We start from the raw sequence: 23,207 nt of genomic DNA on the forward strand, positions 1-23,207 counted from the left end.
GTCCAAACCCCAAATAGATCCTTTTTACCCTGTAGAAGCTGTAAAATCCTGTGACCAGGGCAGCTGCCTGGCAGCCTGCGCATCTGCCTGCCAGCGCGAGAGCGCGTAAGGCACTAATCCGGAGAGTGGCGGCTAGGTGGCATAGGGAGGGTGTGGAGAAGCAGCAGAGTGGCGCAGCGGGAGCATGGTGGGCCCATAACCCAGAGGTCAATGGATCGAAACCATCCTCTGCTACGCGTGCGCTTGTTTCTTTTCCCTCTGGGCCTTCAAGCGAGCCGGTGACCAGCAGAGCCCCAAGAGCCTAGGCCATGAGGCAAGAGGTAGCTGAGGCGAAGCGGCGGCCTGCCAGGGAGCTCTCTGGCTGCCTGGGCTGAAGGCAAGAGGCAGGCCTGGGCGTGGCGAGGGCCTCCTGTCCCGGAATGAGGCTGCAGTGCTTCCTGGTCCCCTTTTCCCACCCACACCGGCAGGCGGCTGCTGCGGGAGAACACGAGGGAGGCTCTCAGGGCGCTAGGCAGCGCTGTGTGTGTGGCTGTCAGGGGAAAGAGCCGAGGCTCCCGACTCGACCTGCCGTTGACTCGCGTGGCTCTGCGCGCCGTCAGCCGGGGCGGGCCAGGCCGCGGACGTGACTCAGGCTTGGGCCGCATGGCCGTGCTTTCCTGACGAGGCATGAGGCAGGCCAAGAGCTTTGCACAGCGTACAGGGAAGTGGGAGGGAGGTGTCTTTGAGCCGGCCTGTCTCCTCCGCTTCTCCCTTGCCGCTTGGGCGGAGGCGGGAAGGGAGCGAAATGTTCCCGGCTGAAAGTTTTTGTGCTCGGCCTTGAGGATTAAGCCTGAGCCTCCGGCACGGCTGCTGGCAGATGGGTTTCTGAATGGCATCCAGCCTGCTCTTTGGACCACCAGCTGAAAGCACTGAGGCCAAGAGGCAGCAAAATGGGACCTTTGAGGCTCCCCCACAGGCCTCGGGGAAGCACGGGCCTAGCGTCATCCCTGGGTGGGCTCGAACCACCATCCTTTCGGTTAACAGCCGAACGCACTGACCCATTGCGCCACAGAGACACGGAGGGGCAAGGCTGTATTGAGCACAAAAGCCGGGAATCAGCTCAGGGTACGGTATAGCACACGCATGCAGTGGTTAGACAAGCAACATCAAGGAACTGGACTGGTATGGAAGGAAAGTTCTTTGGGAAGGAACTGAAAAGAGCACCGGGGCTGTGGCACAGCGCTCACATACACTTTCTTTGGCCTGTTTTGCTGGAAGAGTTAGCAGAGCGAGATTGTTAGTCACAGGTCAGTGGGTGGGTTTATGCAAATACTGGACTCTTGGACCAGAACTGGGGTTGGGGGCAGGCACACAACTTCTGTGGCACATGCACCATCTCTGCAACCAACATTTGCTGCCTCACTCCATAACACCACACACAGAGCAGCCTTTTACCTCCCAGGGCCAAAATATACTGTGAAGGAGATCACATAGCATAAGCTTAGGGCTAACGATTTCAGCACTGCAGCACTAACAACAATTCTAAGAGATCCCAAAATACTTTTGTCTTTACACACCAGGAACAGCAGAAAAAAAATCAGCAGGAACCCACTCATACAAGCAGAGCCTAAACAAACATCCATTCCTATCTCCCCCCAGGTTTTGGCGTTTGGAACCCATACCCCTTAATGGTGAGTACTTTTCAGGCAAGGGTGAAGCTTTCAGGCTTCAAGTGCCCGGTACAGTTACTCTGTCCTTGATGCAAACTAAACAGGAAAATAAACTTGATTATTCCTGCTTCCTCTTCCACAATGCTCTGCTCCCACACCTGCTCACGTGGCTCCAGCCCTCCAGTCAGGTCCCTCCCCCTGCCTGCCCGGCCTGGCGCACTCCCCTGGCTAGCCTGGGCTTTTCGGCGCTAAGAGCCCGGCCGCCAGCCCCACCAGGGGCCCTTGCCGAAGTGCCGCTCAGTCCCCTCTGGGGCCTCTGCTGGGCCCAGCTCTCCTCGGCGGGCCGGTGGCTGCGTCAGGGGCTGCAGCCCAGCTCAGAAAAGGAGGGGGCCGGACAAAGCTGGAACCTGATTTCAAGAACACTTCAGTGATGCCCTAGAGTCGTAGCTGGGTCCAGTCCGAGGAATGATCAAACCTGAGATTTAAATCCGTTTAATTAAATGCTCTGCCGGTGCCCCTGACTCCCTGCCCGCAGCCCCTGCTGTCCCAGCCCTGAGCTCCCAGTCAGCGCTCTGCCTGTGCCTCTCACTCCCAGACCACAGCTCTGGCTTGTCGCTGGGGCGCTGGGCAATGCGGTGGAAGTGCGCTACACACAGCCAGTCCGGATTTTTTTTTTTGCTTCAAAATGGTTTTTTTTAATTTATTTACACAAATATAAACAATAATAAAAGCATCTGCAGGAGGAACCAGGGACAATGACAGGAAGCAGGTCAGTCGGTGATAATTAGGTCATCCACACCCCAGTCATCATAGCTTCCATCTGGCAGGTACCTGCAGATGGTTATGGGAATCTTCCGAGCTTTGAGTTCTTTCATTGCAATCAGCAGAGGATCTGTCTCTCCTTCCAGCTCTACCATGACTGGAGCACACATCGCTATCTGGAGTGCACGAGTGCCCAGGACTCTGGCTCGCTCATATTTGGTCATGTATGGAGTTGTGATCCGCTTCTGATTTGCCTGCTGTCTCTCTCCAGATGGAAGGATTTCTACATTCTCTTGACCCTCCTCCTCTGCGTTCTCCAAATCATCTAGCCCTTCATCTTCCTCCACATCGTCAAAGTCGTCACCATCGAAGTTGTCCTCGTTGTCGGACATGCTGCCGGCCCGGCGCGAGACTCTTGCGACGTGATCCCAACCGCAGACCCCTCTGCGGGAGTTTCCTTTCTCTGAGCAGGCTGTCTTCAGGGCAAGAAGCTTATGCAGCTTCAACCTTCCTGGGTCTGACCCTTGAGCATTCAGTATCCCTGTCCGACCAGCCGCATCCTGCTGTGTGACTGCACATGGCTAAGCAAAGAGAGCAAACCCCAAATCCCCCCTGTACTTTGGGAGCCAGGTTTGCGGTGGGAATTCTGTAGTGCAGATGACTTCAAGCCTGGACATTGTGATTCTTTACCAGTTTCTCTGATGTTGCGGTATTACTGTGCTCACAGCTGTGATGGTTAAGGCGTTGGAGCTAAAATCTACTACGGTTCCTCTGTGCAGGTTCAAATCCTGCTCACAGCAAGGCCTGTGTTTTAGCCAGTCTCTCACCCGGGCAATACCTCTGTACAACCCCCTGAGACACTCTCAATTCTCTCCCCACCCCAAGTAAATCCTGTTCTGCTCCTTTCATCGAGATCCCGGGGACACCATATCACACTGTGTCCCTGAGGGGTCAGGCAAACTCTCAGCGCCTGAAGCCTCTGCCACTCACCTGGTGCCCCATAGATCAGCCATAGCCCTGGTTCTGCTCCTCTCTCTAGAGTGTGAAAGGAGCCGAGTCAGCGACTCCATGGGAGCTATGGGGCTGCAGAACTAACAGAGAAAAAAAAGGTGATCAGCTTTTCAGTGGGGTGCAGGAGGGGCTGGAGGGGTGAGGGGGAGGAGCAGGGAGAGGAAGAGGTGGGGGAGGGAGAGGAATGGGGCAGGAAGATGCAGGGTGGGAAGAGATGGGACAAGGTTGGAGGCTTGGGGGAAGGGGTGGAGTGGGGGCAGGGCCTGGGGAGGAAAGGGGGGGAGTTGTTCTGGGACGGCCCTGAAGGGAAGCACCGACTATCACAGTGACAATACAACTGACCAGCATTGCGGGGGAGGCTGAGGGAGATCCGCACTCAGCAGGTCTCTTCTCTCCCCCACGGTGAGTCAGACACTGCTCTCTCCTGGCTCTCACTCTAGCAGCTGGACGCCAAGGAGCCATTTCCCCACAGGAAGTGCATTGAGTGCCCCTGTGGTGCTGGGGGGCTGGCGCTGCTGCTGCCTGTGGGGCCGGCGGGGGGCTGATGTCTCCACAGACTCTCAGCTGCCAGGCCGGAGGGGGCACTTGGGACCTTACCAGACTGGCTCAGTGAAGACGGGGGGTTGACAGAGCAATACAGACGCTCTCCAGAGCAGGGAGCAGCATCCGCCCATGCAGCCAGGCAATGAGCATTTCCCACAGCCTGGAGCCGACGGGGAGGCGGCAGCTGCTGTTCCAGCTCCTCGGGGACAGGCCCTGTCAGCCAACAGCCACTTCTTACTCCCCACAGCTAAGGGCGTCGGGTTCCTCCGGTGGGGGTGTGGAGCAGCCATTCGTTTTCCTGTTCGCACTCCTCTGCGGTGTGAAAATCAGGGAGGGGAGGCAGAAGCCCCACTTCCCTCCCGACATGACGCCCAGTGGGGAAAGCCAGGACAATAGGGTGGGGCGGCAAGTGGTGACCAGTCTCTCACCGCCAGGGTCTAGTCTAGCTCAGGGTCCAGCTCAACTTCCTCCCCGCGCCACTGGCTCCCAGTCCCCTTCCACCACCAGGTCAACCCGGGCACTAGGGCAGGAACGGGGTGAGGCAGCAAGTCAAGCTGAGCAAGGCAGGCAAAAGCGAGTCTTGTCTTCATGGGCCGCTCACAATGACGTCCTTTTTGTGTGCAACTGCTGCAAAAACCTCCCGGGCAGAGAAGCAACAGGCCAAAATGTTCCTACATAGCTGTTGAAGTAGCTCAGTTGGGAGAGCGTTAGACTGAAGATCTAAAGGTCTCTGGTTCAATCCCAGGGTTTGGCAGCTGTTTTCTTCCCTCCTTGTGCAGTGGTGGCTTGTTCTCTGGGAACACAGTTGTGTCTACACCCGAGATGAGCAGGGCTGCCCTAGAGGACTTAGGGGGTCTGGAACAAAGCAATTTTGGGGGCCCCTTCCATTAAAAAAAAGGTGCAATACTGTATTCTCATGGGGCCTGGGCAAATTGCCCCACTTGCCTCCCCTCTGGGTGGCTGTGAAGGTGAGTCTCTGAGCTTGGGCTCTGCAGTAGGAAAACATAGAAGGGGCTTCTGCCCCTAGTTGGCCCACCTGACCTTTAACAAGGAGAGATGGGAGCTGTCTTTCCCAACATGGCAGGGAGAGAGCAAGGCAGGGTGACCCTCAGGAATGGTGCCAGAGGGCTGCTGGGCAGTGACAAGCAGGAATAGGGGATGAAAACTCCTCTGCGCAGCTGAGCGAGGGCAGTACCAGGGAAGGGGCATCTGTGAAAATGGGAAGGTGGAAGGGATTTGGGGGCCCAGGAGGTGGCACTTGATGTTCATTGCCTTGGAGTAGCTGGCCTTGGCCATGGTGGGTGTTCAGGAAATGCACATTAACAACTCTAGGGTAGCTTGATGGGCAGAGGATGATTGGAGGAAGGGCCTCCTGGCCAGGGAAGAATGATGGGGTTGGAGTTTTGTTCTTCACATTCGCGGTGCGAGTACAGAAGGGGCTGGAGCTCTGACCAGGGAGGGCATTACTGGTGGGCTTTGTGCTCTGTGGCACTGGTTACTGCTATATTAGTGTGTATGGTCCCCAGTTAAGGCATGAGAGGGAAGATCAAAGGCTCCCTTCCTCTGGACTGCATGATGTTTGGTGTTGGGGGGGATTTTAATTGTGTCAGCCGGCCTGAGGCCCGCTGGTCCCATTTTCCCAACCTTCAGAGGAAACATTTTTACAATGAGCACTACCTGGCGCAGGTCTGTAGTGAGGTCAGCTTAGAGGAGCTCACTCCAGCCACAGAGGGGGTTCACCTTTCTGCGGGGACAGACCAGGACTCGCATTGACCGGATTTATGCTTAGCTTTTGTGTCATTAGCGTGTTGCTTCTCAGATTCTTTCTTGGCCTGACTTGTTACACTTTGACACTGAACAGGCCAGAGTTTGTGCACCTTCCTATTATCCTCACTAGGATCTGATTTCCAAATTTTGAGGAATGACTTTTTGCCTCTAACAGCCTCCATTACTCTGCCATGTACCTAGAGTGGCGTTCTGCTGGTCCTCCTATTGTCGTTTCTGATTTAGGGCAAACGTTTCATCTGAGCCTCTAATTGCGGCGGTTTTAAACAGTCTGCATGCTGCTTGCAGGCACCTAACACTTGTGACAGCAGCTCCTTTTAATTCCCATCCAACCATCTATACTTATGCCAATAGGTTGACTTTAGGTCTTTAACTTTGAGCGGTAGCTGAGAAGATGGTAAATCGGGCAGAAACCCATTCGACAAACCTCTTCATTTCCTTGTTATTTCCTGACTTCTTCATTCATCGCCTTTTCCTTATTTCCTGGCTGAGGCTGAGGCTTATTTTGTTCTATAGTCAGATAGTGAATTACCCCACTCGCTGGTCAGTTTCCCCTCTTGTACAACAGACCCAGTTTGCAATAGTTTCTCTGCTGTACCAAGCTTTAAGTTTATCCTCAGGTAATAGCTGAGAGACAGCTTTAGATTTTGCTTTAGCACTGTACATACACACACACACTCCTTAGGGTTAACCTGTCCCCCTTATTTTGAGGCTGAGCTCCCTGGCACCTCTGGCTGCCTGGGCTGAAGGCAGGAGGCAGGCCTGGGGGTGGTGAGGGCCTCTTGTCCCGTAATGAGGCCGCACTGCTTCCTGGTCCCCTCTTCCCACCCACACCAGCAGGCGGCTGCTGCGGGAGAACACGAGGGAGGCTCTTGGGATGCTAGGCAGCGCTGTGTGGCTGTCAGGGAAAAGAGCCTTCTTCTCTAAAGATGGCTGGCAGAAAGGTGGTGCTCAGCTCTGTAAGCAACCTCCCCAGTAGCCTCGCTGCCAGGGGATGCAGACATTTCTGTAAGGTGCAGAAAGAGGTTATTTGGCTTCCAAGTTAATATGAGAAATATGCATTTAGGAAACGGAATTTCCATTCTTCCATCAGGGTCCCAGTGGCCTAATGGATAAGGCAATGGCTTTCTAAATCAGAGATTGTGGGTTAGAGTCCCATCTGGGGTGAAAAACTCCCTCTATATTGCAAGGAAACCTTGGCCTTATTTTCACCAAGGAAGCTGGGAGATGTTTGACCACAAAAGCCTGGATCTTGGGAAAAATCCCCCAGAAATGGCATCTTGACAAATACTTTCTAAACCCATCAGTAGCCAACAGTTAATACTAGTGTTTGTCTGAGACTAGAGGGAAGGGGAGTGTTTACTCTGACACCTCAGTGAGTGAAACAGACGGGAAGAGCAAGGATGCTCTGAAAGGGAATGGATCTGTCTGGAGACAAAGCAGCCCCTGAGAATGAGCAACAGTGTGAAAAGAAGAGGTTCAAATGTGTGTTAGATGTTAGTGTTAGAGGGTTTCTCCCATTACCGGGTCCTTCTTGCGTACACACAGAGCAGCAATACCCAAAGTCCAAAGGTGCAAACAATGAGATGTTTATTGGATTGAACTTCCAGCAAGCAATGATTCCAGTTTCCTTCCTCAGTGTCCCCATCCCAGCCCTGACGCCACAGAGCCTTGCCTGTGTCCCTGTTCCCATTCTCCACCTTAGCAAGACATAGGACATATGGTGACACATTTCCTGATAGGGCCAGGCATCAAGGTGGAAGGTGTTGATATTCCATTTGTCCCACAGCCCCTTGTGTAGTACAGTGCCCTGCACCTTCTCTTGTACGGGCGGGCCACACCTGTTCCAATTAGTGTTCCAGACTTCCCACTATAGTGGGCCCAGGAAGGTTGGGTCCAGGTTGTCTAGTACAGGGGGGAGGGGCTTACTCCATTACTTCTAGGTTATTTCCATAGGCAACGTAACAAAAGTATACTTAGCAATACATCAGCCGCTGTAATAATCCACAGCAACACCGAGAGACCTGTGCACTGCAGCATGGTCCAACATCCTGGCCACCACCGAAACACCTCCTCTCCTCCTTTGACGGGGTCAAGCTCTTAACATGTCCAGTTGCTGGCAGTTGCAATACGCTGCCGCTGCAGGTTTTCGTGCTTTTGTCCATATCATAAGTCCATTGAATGTCCACAGAGACATGGGTTATTGTCCAAACCAACTTAACCACGTGGTGTGGAATCAGGCTGTATGCGCTGGTTCGATTATTCACAGCAGTAAGATTCACAGATCTATCTGTGCGCCAAAGCCCAGAGACCAGTGTGTAGTGTGGAATTTGGTTAGGGGCTGGTGTAATTGTGCCCCCAGTAATATGTACATTTCCAGCAAAACACCTCATACACAGTACACCCAATTGTCCACCCCTTGCCACGGGCCATTGGGTGTGCTCCTCCACGGCCATCAGGGAGGGGCACATTCAAACATCTTCTCTGGATTTACACCATTTTACACACCCCTCCATTGATTCCCAGCGAGCAAATCCCCTTCTCATTATTCCCATAGGGCTTGTGGGGCCCACCTTAGCTGCCGATTCACTTCCAGATACCACGGTAGCTATTACACAGGTGCTGGCCTCCTAGTTGAGCATTTTGAATTTCCATCCACATCTTCCCCCAGGTCAACCTTTTGAAGCCATCCCCACCCACGTCATGAGGTTTTCTGTTCATTGAAACACAACAATGCTAACAACAAGACAAACACCACAAAACATAGATTCATGGTATTATGGGTTAGTCTTTTGCTGGCACCAGCTTCCTTGTAGAGTGTCTGAAAAATAAAAGAAACAATTTCCACACACACCCCTGGTGGGGACAGATTAGTGCTTAATAATAATAATACCACTTCCTTTTACAAATTTCCTTGCTAATTGCAGGAAAAACAGAAGAATTCCCTCCAGGCTGTCCTTATTTTGTTCTATAGTCAGACAGTGAATTTCCCCACTTGCTGGTCATTTATGAAATTCATGAGGTGGTGTGCCTCAGTTTCCTCTCTTGTACAACAGACCCAGTTTGCAATAGTTTCCCTGCTGTACCAAGCTTTAAGTTTATCCTCAGGTAATAGCTGAGAGACAGCTTTAGATTTAGCTTTAGCACTGTACATACACACACACACACTCCTTAGGGTTAACCTGTCCCCCTTATTTTCAGGCTTGACTTGTTCTTTCATCTCCCTTTCCTGGAGGGCCACAATCTGAGTCTTCCAGTAGCTTGTTTGCTGACCAGATGTATTTATTATTTGCAGCTCCTTTGTGCTGCCACTGATGGGCAGTTCTCTCCTTCCCCCATCAGCTAGGTCATTTGCATTCACACCAGCTTTCGGGCTTGCTTTTGGATCCAAAGCCATCAGCAGCTCAGAGACTGTCTTAAAAGGGACACAATCAACTTCCACCGGAGTTCTGATTACTTTCCACTTTCATCTTCTGCTTCAAAACACACAGATCTGAAAAAGAAACCACAACCTATTGTGGCTCCCTTTGGAGCCCTAATAGGGTTTGAATTACCGGTATATACACACAGAGCATGAAAAATTGAGTGTTGCCATACACACCATAACGAGAGTGATCAGTTAAGGTGAGCTATTATCAGCAGGAGAAAGAACCCTTTTGTAGTGGCTTTCATGGCCTTTGAGAAAGCAAGACAGAGCCTTGGAAGACCCAGCAGGGTTTGTGGCACAGGAATTATTCTCAGATTCCACTGAGACTTCAACTCAGATTGCAGGATTCAAAGTCCTGAGTGCTGGCCCTTACACCGTGGGATCAGCAGAGCACCTGTTGATTACTGTAGACTTCCAGCAGGGAGGACTCTGTGGGCAGGGGCGGCTCTAGGCATTTTGCCGCCCCAAGCACAGCAGGCAGGTTGCCTTCGGTGGCTTGCCTGCGGGAGGTCCGCCGAAGTCGCAGGACCAGCGGACCCTTCGCAGGCATGCCGCCGAAGTCAGCCTGCCTGCTGCCCTCGCTGCAACCGGCAGAGCACCCCCTGCGGCTTGCTGTCCCAAGCACGCGCTTGGCATGCTGCGGCCTGGAGCCGCCCCTGTCTGTGGGGACAATTTTTTCTGGCAGGGAGGACTCAGTGGGAACATGCCTCTCTGGCCAGCCCTGCATTTGCTCAAAAAGTCAGCACCCAGCACTTTGCTGCAGGCCCAGAGGCCTTTCTTCCTCCAGCCTGTGAGGCCAATGGACAGGTGAGGCAGTAGCACCTTCAGTCCCAGGCAGTAAAGAGCCCTTCCTAGGAAAGGCCGTGTCCTGAAAAGGAAAAACTAAAGTCAAGGAGAGTCCTTCTAAAACTCTTTGGGTATGTCACAGGGGGAAAGTGTTTCTTTGGGTATGGCTACATTGGCGAGTTGCAGCGCTGGAAAGCCTCCACCAGCGCTGCAATTAGTAAGTGGCCACACCTGCAGGGCACTTCCAGCGCTGCAACTCCCTGGCTGCAGCGCTGGCCGTACACCTCACTCAGCATGGGGAATAAGGATTCCAGCGCTGGTGCTGCAGCGCTGGTCATCAAGTGTGGCCACACACCAGCGCTGTGATTGGCCTCCAGGGTATAAGATGTATCCCAGAATGCTTTTAACTAAATTACTCTCTTTGTTTTGTTATGAACGAGCTCCGCCCGGAGCTCCGTTGCCGCTGCTGCTTATCAAAAAACAAACAGAGCTCCTGTTTGCTGTGATCATCTGTACCTGGCTGTAAACAATCAAATGAGAGGCAGGCAGGGAGAGTGAATGAAACAGCGGGGAGTCGTGTTGGCTGCAGGCTGTTTGCAATTAAGAGTTAAGACTAAGGGGTCCAAAACATGTTCTGATTTTTCAAGGCAGGAAGCTAAACACACAGTGTTGGCTCCAAAAATCCCCCCTCTCTTTCTCCCCCCGCTCCCTGTCACACTAGACCCCACTCCACCCCCCCTCTTTTGAAAAGCATGTTGCCGCCACTTGAATGCTGCGATAGCTGCCCATAATGCATCACTCTCAACAGCGCTGCAAATACTGCAAATGTGGCCACACACCAGTGCTGGTAGCTGTGAGTGTGGCCACACACCACCCCTGGCCCTGCACAGCTGGACCACCAGCACTGCAACTACCAGCGCTGCAGATTGGTAAGTGTAGCCATACCCTTTGCCTGACCAGGGACTTGAACCCTGGACCCTCAGATTAAAAGTCTGATGCTCTGCCAACTGAGCTAGCCAGGCTGACATTTTAAAAAAGGCAAATTTTGTGCAGAAGAGAAACCAGTCAAGAAAAATGAGGGCAGGAAACAATACAGAAAATACTCTCGCTCTCTTAGCAGTCCTAGCCCCAGCCTGCTCCTCCATCCGGTGCCCTGAGACATTATTCTGTTTTTAGTTAAATATCAAATCCAGGAGAAAACACAGTTATACAAAGCAAAACGAAATCACAAACAGAAATGTCATTGGAAATACAGAAATAAAAAAGGGAAATGCAATTCCCATCACTTTATCATGTCTGGGCCATTCCTGTATCGAGAGCATCCGCTAAGGTCCCTGTGTGCTTATGAGAAACCTGGAGGAACTCATACCACAGCCTGAACATGAAACTCAACTGCTCCCAGGTGCTGCAGTAAAACCCTTTCCCTGCTGTGAAGTTGCACGCCATAGGATTTTATGAAAATATGCTAATGAGTGTGAATATAAAGTGACTGGACTATGCTTCATGCAAAAGGTCTCTTGTAAAGTATCATTACAAATCTTATAATCTACTGTGTGTGTTCATCCTATTTGTATGAACCGATCATTCTTGGATCTGAAACTAGAACTATGAACTATAACTCTGAGGTCCTGTTGTAATGATGCAAAGTGTGGGCCATTAACAGTGGTTTGGACTCTTGATGGCTCCCATTAACCAGGACAATTGACTGGAGATGGCTCTGTCCTGCACCATCCGTGAATCAGGCCAGGAAGAATGAAGGCTTGGGGGTCTCACAGGACATGTGACCATGTCACCTGGTACAGGACTCCATCTTAAACCTGGGGCTCTTCCTCAGGAGAGAGACAAAAAAATCCTGCCTTGTACCAAAACTGTATAAAGGGGTGGAACTGAACAAACATGGCTGCAGTCATGAGACATCCCCTAGCTACCACCTGAGCTGGAACAAGGGCTATACCAGGTGAAAAGATTGGGCCCAGACAAGAAATGTCTAGTCTTTGCCTCTCAGTCTGTGCAGATGGGACCTTTCCCTCCTGTGCTGGAGGATTCGCCCTTCTCATCTACCCTTGTCCCAAGCAGCACAGCAGATGGGAATCTTAAATGTACAGAGGAGACTTAGGAGCAGAAATGCCCCCAGACCTTCCAGGCAATTGGCACTTACCCCTCACTGAGCAGTACTGAAACTCCTGCAGGGAGATTGGTGGGCCACATCCCAGCTGGGGATGAGCAAAGCAACAAGGTGAAAAGAACCTGCAGATGCTGGGGATTGAACCCAGGGCCTCATACATGCAAAGCATGTGCTCTACCACTGAGCTACATCCCCAGATGGGTCATGTGTGCTATAGCTTACACTCAGAGCCCTCCTGTTTCCAGAGCACCTAGTGGCTTAAGAGCAGCATGGGGGACACATTCCCTGCTCTGAGGGCCAAACCTGCGGTCCTGGAGGCTGCTGGTTCTTAGGGGTCACTTTGCAGCAGGGCCAGATTCGATGTGTGGGGCAGAGAGAGTGGGTGCCCTGGACTCAGGGTGCAGAGATACAATCAGCCCTCTCCCCGGCATTGGGTGGGGGGTGCTGCCACCCTCTGCTGGAAGGTCATGTGTCGGGGCGGGGCACTGTGAGTCGCTCAACACCTGACCCTGGTGGCAGAAGTGCTGTGGGGAGCTCCAGGTGTTTCTAGGATCTGCTCTTTCCACCTGCCTGTGAAGTCCAGCTTTCCCCAGCACATTCACTGTGATGCAATTGGGTCACTGTTTCCATGGCTGACAGCAAAGAATCACTCCCAGTTTTCCTTCTATCGGCAGCAGGATTAGCCTGTGTCAGTGGTTAATGAGGTGGATCTAGTTGTAGATTGTTATTCATTCCCCACCTTGACAATTCACATAGCCCCTTTCCCATGCAGATTCCCAGCACCTCAGTGATCCTGATAGCAGGGGTTGGGTCCTGAGATTTTCACGGTTCTTTCCCCCTCCACCTGGTGTGAACGCAGCTTTTCCCCCATCCCAGACAATCCATGAAATAACAACAGGGGCATAAAGAAAGAGGGGAGGGAACATCTCACGGCCAGGGCTGGATGTGCCCAGGGCCCCCGGCTTGTCCATTGTTTCCATGGAATTTGGCCCCCTGCTTTGCACAAGGGACAGAGAAAGATCTTGCTGTTCCTGTGTCTGTGCAAAGAAAATTGTGCTTCCCTAGGAAAGAGAGGTGGGAAATGGCCCCATGATGGGACAATATCCTCAGGATTAAGACCTAAGGGCTCAGGCTGAGAACTGATATAACTCCACTCATCTGGGATTTAACAAATTGTCTTTCATGGAGCAGGGCCAGATCCAGTGATTTTGGCACCCCAAGCGGAAAAAAAAATTGAAAAAGATGCAATCAATGGCAGCTCCACCACTGCCGCTTTTGGTGGCAAGTCCTTCCCTCTGAGAGGGACTGAGAGGGACGAATTGCCGCTGAAGCCTCCCATTTCCATTGGCCGCACCAGGGACCTGCTTGCTGTGCTGGTGCCTGGAGCCGGCCCTGCCATGGAGACACTGGGAAGATGGGGGGAATCAGGAAAATAACATGGATTTATTTACATTGCAAGCAAAGAAAAAAAAAGCATTTTTGGTTTAAGGTCACTTTTCCCTGCCTGGGAATTGAACCCAGGCTTTAGCAATGAAAGTGCCAAATCCTAATCCCTAGATCACCAGGGAAGAGAGGATGTTGCTTTTCTTCTCATTTATGCTACACTTTCTTGGGCTACTTTCTACCCACTTTCTGAAATTGCTCCATTGTCCATTCCCTGAGGGGCTAGGAGCAGAGTGCAGGACCCCCTGTGCTCAGGGTCACAACCTCAGCCCAACCCAAGTCACTGAAACAAACTCAAATGATGCTCCCTCCAGCAGGATCACAGAGACACACAAACAAACCCCATGAGGAACAATCCTCCTCTGCCTTCATTTACCCCATCACAACCCTCTCAGCAGCCCGCTCTTGCGGGAAGGACACTGAGCTGATAGGAGCTCTGGCATAAAGACCAAGGGAGGGGTGTTGCTCCCCCTGGGTGTGAGCTGATCACATTCTGACTCCGTGTAATGGGGCTCTGAGCTATGCCATCTTGTGAGTTCTGAGCACTGAGCTCCCCAGACCCTTCTGCTGGGAGCATGGGGATTGCACAACAGCTGCAAGCCCTTTTCCCATCTCCTTGTCCTCCTCAGCGTCCCCAGACCTTCCCCACAAATGGTTCTATCAGGCGCTGGAGGGATCTAAGGACCTGCAGGTTTCCCTCACCCACCTCTTAAGGCAAACAGTGATTCCCTTCTCTGACACTCCTGGGCCAGGCTTCTTTTGAGTTTTTCCCTAGGGGGCCTGATTCCCTGTGAAAATGTGTGTGGGGCATGTGGGGAACTCAGACTCAGACTCTCCCCCACTAGATGAGTCCAACAGCACCTCCCCCTGGTGGGAGAATCCTAAATTCCACCCTCCCACCCTGGTTACTCTGACCAGCTGATGGCGACAGCATGTTAAATCAACCCCAGCTCTCTGGGCTAGAAAGCAGCATCTAACCAGCCTTGTAACAGCTCTGGTTTGCTCGCTGGAGACATAACAAACCAGGAAAAAAGGCAAATGTCAGACAGGGAACCTCAGCTCACAAATAAACACCCTCAGGCTCCTTCTACACTGCGACTGGGCAGTTGACTGACTTTAAAACTAGCTAGCTCAGTTGGTAGCATGATGGTCTTTCAGGGTGTGAAAACCCCCCAAACCAGTATAATTAAGCTGACCTAAGCTGTGGTTAGATAGTGCTAAATGAAAGGAAAGATTGTTCTGTCAATGTAGCTATCACAGGGACGGAAAACCACTCCAGTCATTGTAGCAGCTGTCTACTCCACCGTGCTAGAGCAGCATCTTAAGTGTAGCCAGCCTCACAGTAAGACCAGATCTGGCTCCGTGGACACTCAGGTACTAGCAACATACTAATGCCTCCATAATTGGCAGGATTCAAACCTGTGTGGGGAAACCCCAATGGTTTTCTAGTCTATCACCTTAACCACTCAGCCTCAAGTACTTAATGTACAGTTACTTCACTACACCATGATTCTGGTCTCACAGAATTGTCACTTCAAATGGCTCAGACCAGCTCCCCCAGCACACTCACGGCTGCATTAGTGTAAGTGTGTCCATGGCTGAACAGCAAGAGTTCCTGCCCATTTCCCTTCCAGCTGGAGCAGGATGAGAGTGTGTTTGTGGTTAATGACATTGCTATAGGTTGTTGTTCTTTCCCCACACTGACAATTCAGACAGTCCCTTTCCTATTCGAATCTCCACCCTATCATTCCAATAGCCGGGGTCAGGATTTCTCTGGGCACTGAAATGTTTCAGGGGGTTGAACTCAGCCTTGCATTCCATCCCTGATGTTTCATGGACTAACAGCAGCAGCATAAAGAAAAAGCTGAGCCAATATCTCACTGTCAGAGGTGAAGGTGGCCACGTCCCCTCTGTGTGACCATCACCATTGCAGGAGAGAAGGTTTCAATGGAATCGAATGCCCTGGCTCAGACAAGAGACACAGGGAGGTTTTGCTGTTCATGGATCTGTGCAAAGGAAAGTGTGTCTCTGTGTGAAATTGAGGAGGGAAATGAAATGTTCACATGGTGGCCCAATGCCCTAACAAATGTGGGTGAAGGAGTCGGGCTGGAAAATGATTTTACAGGAGTTCGTATCAATTTATTGCCCTGATTAAAAGCTATGGCTAAAAGGCAGCCACTGTTGTTAGTACTTGAACCTGTGTAGGGACACCCCAGTGGATATCAAGTCCATTGCCTTAACCAGGGATAGTCGATTAATTTATCAAGATCTAAATTTCTTGGTCAAGATATAGTCAATGTCTAGACTCCAGAGAAAATAATACACTGATGATAATAAGAAGAATTTAGAAATAATTTGCAGTCACTATGGGCATAACTATGATGATTGTCTCGTGTTTCACTCTTTATATCTGGCACCACTGCCTTGCCCTTTAGTCTTGTAGTTTACCAAGGGTAAAACTAAACATCTCTTCAGATACAAGGGAGAGTTTATGTTCATTCCTGCGAGCTACACAGGGGTTTGATGTAGCTGCTTTCAATCCTCCAACTCTGCCGGGACAAGTAACATTTCAAGGTGTCACTGAACTGAAGAGGGGAGATCATTTTTTGACAAGTTACGCCTCCTCTTAAAAGTGTTTGTCTGGCTGGCAGCCCTGGTTCCCAAGTCTCTCCTGAGGGAAGAAAGTTTCTGTGCAAAATACTAAAACTTTTAACAGAGAGGAGGGAAAGGCGATGGCCACATGATGGGGCCAGTATGTACCACTACATGGTTCTTTTATATGGGATGACTCTGAACACTGACTGATCTCCACTCCCTTGTGTTTGAAGAGATGTTTAGTTGTACACTTAGGAACCTATAAGGCTGAAGCAATGTTATGGATGGTGACACTACGATTGAAGGGTTATTTAATATTGTAGAAATTGTTAAAAACACTTAGCTTAAACTGGAACTGCCTGTTATTAAAGGCTGGTTTCCCCACATCAGTTCCATAAGTTCGGCTAGAAACGCCCTGGGTTCTCTCCTGCCTCGGTGGGAACTGGAGGGAATCGTCCCCTGCTGCCCTTGGATCCAGGCTGGTTTTTCTGGGGAGGGGACATGGAATTGATTTGTTTGCTGTTGAGAAGGGAGCCGGGCCAGTTCTCAGGGAACGAGAACTCCCAGCATCTTCCCAGCCCAACCCAGGCTGCTGCCCTGTCCCAGCCTCTGTTCCCCTGGGGGCCCTGCGTGTTTGACTCTAGAGCAGGCTGGGAGCAGCAGCTGAGGCAGAGGACAGCCTGGGCCGGGCAGATAAGAAGGAGTTTAGCAAGCAAAAAAGGTAAAATGGCAGTGGAGTATCACCTTGGACTCGACGGCATTTCTCCATTGGTCTGTCTGCTTTGGGGCAGGGACAATAACACGTCCTGCTGCATTCGTTATTTCAAAGGGCAGTTTAGGATTTTCATTCTCACACACGGTGCACAAAGCAGGACTCAACCTTTGCTGTAAACTAAACAAGCTGCTCACAGATTCTGGCAGCCACAATGAGCATTTGGGTGAGAGCTCAGACCTGCCCCTGTCCCAGAGGGAGGGGGTCACCTGTGTGGGGACTGGACCACTGACCTACCCGCTCCTAACTCCCAAACGTTCAGTAACTCTGTTATCAGTGCCTGTGAGTGTTATTTAAACCATAAGAAAACCCACACTGGACCAGACCAAAGGCCCATCTAGCTCTGAACCTTGTCTTCTGACAGTAGCCAATACCAGGTGCCCCAACAACCAGTCAACAAGGCACCACTGGGAGTTGAACCCAGGATCTCCTGTTTACAAAACAGAAGCTTTAGCCAGCTAAGCCACGGTGCCTGTGGGCAATTATAACACACTGTCTGCCCACACCTGACTCCCTGCCATCGCCACCAGGGCCTGACAAGCTTTGCTCGTGTTTGGATTCTGCAAAGCAGAGGAGCAGGTGAGGTTTTCCTTGCAAGCTGTGTGTGAGTGAATCTTTGGCCAGGTCTGCACTACAAAGTTGTTTCAGCAGAATTATATTGCTCAGGTGTGTGAAAAACACACAACGTTCTCTCGGTCGGTAGCTTGTGGCTGGTGTACACACTGCAATGCCATGTCTGGCGACAAAAGTGCCCTGTTCTGTTGACAAAATAAAACGACTTCAATGCGAGAGCTTTTTGCAGCAAACTTAAAGTAACAGAGTAAACGCTGCTGTTCATTATATCACCATAACTGGCCTTCCCCAGTATCCCACAATGCCTGCTGTGAACAAGCCTGCCCTGCATTCCTGCTACAGAGCCATGGGCCCCTCCTCTTTCATAGCTCTGGGAAGTTCTGACAGCTGAGCCTGCTGCTCTGCTCCGGCAGCCAGGAGGAAATCACTGCCGTGGATGCTGCTCTCTCCCGCCCTGAGAACACAGAGCAGGGTGGCGGGAACTTCCTGACAGTGTAGGGGGGCCACTGGCATCCGAACTGTGACACGCCCAGGACACCCCTTCCCTCGAGGAGGCTCTTACCTTCTAAACAGGGACGTCTGTTTTCTAGTAAAATCACTAAAGAGAAGGAGAAAACTCGAAAGAGGCTCCTCCTGGCACTCACGTGCCTGAACCCGAATACTCTCTTAGTCCTCAAAGAGAGACCTGGAGAAGGAGACTTGCTGAAGCAAAGCCACAGGGATCTCTGAGGTTTCCCTGGCCCCTCGCCCCTGTCCTGCCTGCCTGATGTCAGCATCTCTCTGTCCCCACCACCTTTGACCAAAAGTCTGAGGTCCTGCAAAAGGCCTTTGTGATGTCACTGCCACACCCCTCCCTTGCTGTGCCAATGTCCTGCCCCTGGCCAGGCACTTTGGAGGTTTGAGCTACTCCCTGTGGATCACCCCACTCAAGGAGCGTTCGTTCTAGGAAGCAAGCCGGCTAGACAGGAAAACATCAGACGCTGCTCCCAATGCTACACTCCGTTTTTCAGAAATTAGTCGACTTTAGGGCCAGAAGAGACCATTAGAGCATCTAATCTGACCCCCTGCATATCACAGGCCTCCTGTATGACACAATAGCTACTTTTGGGCAAACACATTCCAGAAAGGCATCTAGTCTTCATTAAATGACATCAGGAGATGGAGAATCCACCACTTTCCCTAGAAGACATTTTTCTCCAGCCCTCAGAACATTTGGTGGCTCTTTGCTATTGAACGAGCTCAACCTGTTTAGCTTATCAAAAGAAGATTGAAAGGTGATTTCACTGAAGTGTTGAAGGGCCTTAATGGAGAGAAAATATTGGGTATGAAAGGGCTCTTTAATCGAGCAGAGAAAGGCATAACAAGACCCAATGGCTGGAAGGTGAAAAGAGACAAATTCATATTACAACTAAGGCACAAATATTCAACAGCGAGGATGATTCACGACAGGAACAAGATCCCAAGGAAAGTGGTGGATTCTAATTCTAATTCCTTATGAATATTCTGTGTGTTTGTGTGTGCAGGGGAGGAACATGCTATATGCCCAGAGGACTTTATTCCTCCAGCCTGCAAGGACAGAGGGGATGTCAAGGAGTTGCTCCTTCAATCCCCCCCACAGAAAGGCCCTTCTTAGGAAAGGCAAAATCCTGGAGAGAAAGAGTAACACTGAACAAGACTCCAGAGAGACAGATTTTTATAATCACAGTGAGAAGTTTTTCACCTGACCAGGGACTTGAACCCTCAGATTAAAAGTCTGATGCTCTGCCAACTGAACTAGTCAGGCTCACATCTGAAAAACACAAGTATATGCAGAGTATCCTCGACAGAGGTTTGTTCAACCTGTTCTTAAAAACCTCTGAGGACAGAGACACCACAGCGCCTTTGGGAGCCTATTCCAGAGCTTAACTGCACTCAGAGTCTGACATTGGCGAAGTAGGAGGCTGAGAAAAACAACACTGGCTGTCAGAAAAAAACTGCCCTCCCTGGTGCGTTAAGCAGTAGGTTCCTGTGTTTTAAACAGCCATGGCCTGGGTTCAATTCCCCCTAAAAACCAGAAGTATTTCAATGAAAATCTCCATTCATTTGAAATGGAAAGGCAAAGAGGGCTTCTTGTCCTTATCAACAAGGCAAAGAATGGCTTTTTTCTCAGTAAATATTTTTAAAAGGCGCTGACTCGACCTGAAGATCTCATTGCATTTGTATTTACAATGGAATGATTCTCTCTAGGATAGACAGAAATTCTTCAGCTAGACTCAGATTCCACGGGAATATGAGAAGCGATTGTGTCTAACACCTGCCTTTTTTCGGACAACAGTGATGTCCAAGTTTGCCATGGACATTTCCCTTTCAGCACCTCAGGCCCCATCCAACAATACAAGAAACTGAAATGCACAGAAAGTTTCTCACCATAGGATTCACTGACCAGGTCGGGGGAAAAGTTTTGCCATTTGAAGATGTTTGAATTCCCTCCAACTTCTCTCATACAAATGCTAAATAGTTGGTGGTGTAATGTTACAGGAGAGGTTGAAATTAGGCTATTTCGTCAGATAGAAGACAGTGATTGTGTCAGGAGTGGGATGTGAATGTGCACGTACATATGGAGCCTAGAGCAACAAATGACCGTGTTAGAGGGCTTATTCCTTCACCCTCTTACTTCCCTGGGTCCTTCTCGCATGAACAGAGAGCAACAGTACCCGAAGTCCAAAGGCGCAAACAATTCGATGTTTATTGGGGTGAACGTCCAGCAAGCATGATTCCAGTTTCCTTCCTTAGTGTCCCCCTTCCCAGCTCTCACACCACAGAGCCTTGTCTGTGTCCCTATTTCTGTTCCCATCCCCTGTTCCCATTTCCCCCTGTAGCACAACATGATCCCAATTCCCCCATCCCATTTCCCCCATCCCCCATTTCCCCCCTCCCCCCACCTTCCTGATTGACTGCAGACTATATAGTAAAACCTGAGTTCTGCTTAGCTATTCCTTAACCAATCATTTTACTAAAATTTAACTAACCAATCCTAATATACTGTAACATGGTTATTTAACCAATTATATTCCACCACCTTCACTGGTTTACACCCAACAAAATTAATTATACAGCAGACAGAAACAATCACAGAACCAGACAGAGACCATGCAAATAAACATACAAAACAATACAGAAGTGAGGATTTCACAACTACATCTATACAGACATAAGGATTTTTCAGCTGTGTCTATTGATAAGTGAGTTCTTGCCAGACAGGATGCTACCAAACTAAGTTTCCCTTTCTCTGGAGGTGATAGGAATATCAGGGCAGGATTGTATTCCTCACAGCCCAATAGCACCTTAGTTCAATGTGAGTAGTTTGGAATGTGTGAATGTGACCATACACTTCCCAGCTTATGGCTGCCTTTGCGGCTTAGCCGAAGAACCAGGCCTCAGCCTGTCACAGTAAGAGAAGGCCATTACACAAACAGACAGTGATTTTTTATTCTTTCTTTTATACCTTTATAACTAGCTAAGTGATAAAAATACACCTAAATTCTTAAAGTACGGGCCTTTGCAGACAGGCCCGAATCTCTGTATCCTAACAGTCCTCGAGGTCAGGCAGCCTCTGGGTAAGGGGGTGGGGACTCAGATCCTTCCACTGGCCAATTCCACCAGGGTCGTGTATAAACCAGGGAAGTTTGCCACAATAGCCAGACCAGATGCCCCCTTTACACTTGTGCTCTGTTGTCATTGCTTCTCTCTCTCCTCTTCCCCCATCTCTGCTGCTCCCTCTCTGGACTTTCTCAGCACCTGGCCCCACAGCACTTCCTGGCAGCCAGAGACTGTGCTATCTGCACCTGCGGATGTGGCCTCCCTCCTGATTGCTAAGGAAAGGAACCTTTCCAGGAAATGGCTACAGTTTCTGGGAATCCATGCTTGGCTGTGAACAGCATTTGGGTCCTGGCACACAAGGCAACTTAAAAGCTGAGCACCCAGACAGGGGCTTGAACCCTGGACCCTCAGATTAAGAGCCTGATGCTCTACCAACTGAGCTACGTGGGCTTGTTAAGAAATAGCTTCACCGTACACCACAAAAGTGAGCAGGCAGGCAAAAGAGGCAAAAAAAAGTCCCAGGAACCCCTCCTCTTTTTCTGCACAGCCACTGCCTGTCAGCAGGATTCCTCCCTCCTATGCCTCAGTGCGACTGAATCTCCGCACCTAGACAGCCGGTCCGTCCGCTGCACCCCAATCCCCCATGCCTGAGCCTCCCTGCCAAAACCCTGCACCTGGCTCAAGAGAATTAAGTCTCACGTGTCACTGGGAACTCGACTTCTTGTGCCCAGAGAGTCTCAGCCCCGCTCAGTAGATGACCTGAGAAACACAGTGTCCGGCTTTTCCAAAGAAGAGCTTAGACCCCTCATCATGTGGCCTAAAGGATAAGGCATCTCCCTGTGGATCGGATGATTCAGGAGTTGAGTCCCCTCGTGGTTGTGCTCACTTTGTGCTGCAAGTCCTGCTCCCTTCAGGGCTGGAACCTCTTCTTGGTCACTCAGGCCAATGCTCTGGCTTCAGCTAGAGCCCCGGGAAGGAGTTGGGGGTTGGGCGTCACAGAGTCTGGGACCTGAGTCCCAGGTGCTTCCAGTCTCGCCTTTGCCATTCCTGACTTGCCAAAGAAAATGGGCGGCTCCACTGCCAAAGTGAGCACCTGGAGTGGGAACAGTCAGAGGCCCCACCAGGGGCCTGGCCCTGATTTCCTACCTTCTTCTGATGTTGGCCACAGAGCATCAGCAGCCGCCCTGTGGCCTTCAGAGGGGGTTTGGCATTGCAGGGCGCAGCCTGGCCAGGTGTCTCTGTGGCTGTCTGCTGGCCAACACATAGGCATGGTCCTCCCCACCTCTTGCCCTGCCCTCTGTTGCTCTGTGGCTTTTAAGCCTTCCCTTGTAGCTGTCAGCACCAGCCACCTCTGCTCTAGGTGCCCAGAGGAGGAGAAGTGCTGGGCTCCCGCCTGCCCAGCCCTGACCCTGCTTCCTTCAAGAGCCAGGTAGGCAAGAGGAAAAGCACAGCAGCAAGTGCCAGACTTGTGGGCACCAGGTGAAGTCATGAGAATCCCAACCCCCAGGCACCAGTAACCAGCTATAGAGCCCTGATCCCCTACAGCACCTGAGTCACCCAGCAGGAGAGGAAAGACTTATTCTTGTCCAACAGGAGACAGAGAAATGGAGTAGTGTGAGCTCCATGGCTTCACCACAAACCAAAGGTCCCACTGAGATTTGAACTCAGATGGCAGGATTCAGAGTCCTGAGTACTGCCCATTACACCATGGGACCAGCTTGTGCTGCCTTCTCCAGACGTTGGTGACTCTCACAGGGCTGGCTTGTGTAAGGGACTGTTGGTCCTTTACTAAAACTTAGTGGGGTTTTTGGTTGGCTCGTTCGCAGTCCCCATAGAAGGGGGAAGGGCCAATGGGAAATCAGGACCCTGAGACTGACAGGCCCCTGGGGCAATGGTCACCAACTGGTAGGGAACAAGTGAGAATTTGTTAATGGAGAAAAATTCCTGGTGAAAATTGGCAAAGTTGTGGAGATCTTGAAAAGTTCCAGTGAATTTACACATGAAGATACAAACAGAGAGACAAACACACAGAGAGAGAATAAGAAAATCACACACTGCACAGGCCCACACAGACATAAACAAAAACCAAACCCACACAGCACACAGAGCCATAGACACATAAGGGAAAACCTCACAAAACATAGAAAGAACAAATCC

At 50.8% G+C, this 23,207-nt stretch overlaps 1 protein-coding gene and 5 non-coding genes across 6 annotated transcripts; all 6 read right to left on the reverse strand.

Annotated features, from left to right (window-relative positions):
* Positions 1-981: 981 nt before the first annotated feature.
* On the reverse strand, positions 982-1,055 carry TRNAN-GUU. The gene has a single exon. It is a non-coding gene; the product is annotated as a tRNA-Asn (tRNA).
* Positions 1,056-2,419: 1,364 nt separating this feature from the next.
* On the reverse strand, positions 2,420-2,817 carry LOC123354904 (DNA-directed RNA polymerases I, II, and III subunit RPABC2-like). Its single transcript, XM_044997302.1, has one exon. The coding sequence runs from the start codon at positions 2,801-2,803 to the stop codon at positions 2,420-2,422; it is 384 nt and encodes a 127-aa protein (XP_044853237.1). The 5' UTR covers positions 2,804-2,817.
* An 8,095-nt stretch (positions 2,818-10,912) lies between these two features.
* TRNAK-UUU lies at positions 10,913-10,985 on the reverse strand. Its single transcript has one exon. It is a non-coding gene; the product is annotated as a tRNA-Lys (tRNA).
* Positions 10,986-12,211: 1,226 nt separating this feature from the next.
* TRNAA-UGC lies at positions 12,212-12,283 on the reverse strand. The gene has a single exon. It is a non-coding gene; the product is annotated as a tRNA-Ala (tRNA).
* A 5,014-nt stretch (positions 12,284-17,297) lies between these two features.
* TRNAT-UGU lies at positions 17,298-17,371 on the reverse strand. The gene has a single exon. It is a non-coding gene; the product is annotated as a tRNA-Thr (tRNA).
* A 4,056-nt stretch (positions 17,372-21,427) lies between these two features.
* Positions 21,428-21,500, reverse strand: TRNAK-CUU. The gene has a single exon. It is a non-coding gene; the product is annotated as a tRNA-Lys (tRNA).
* Between the last annotated feature and the right edge of the window lie 1,707 nt (positions 21,501-23,207).

The sequence above is a fragment of the Mauremys mutica genome, chromosome 22, assembly GCF_020497125.1.
Source record: "Mauremys mutica isolate MM-2020 ecotype Southern chromosome 22, ASM2049712v1, whole genome shotgun sequence".
NCBI lineage: Eukaryota > Metazoa > Chordata > Testudines > Geoemydidae > Mauremys > Mauremys mutica.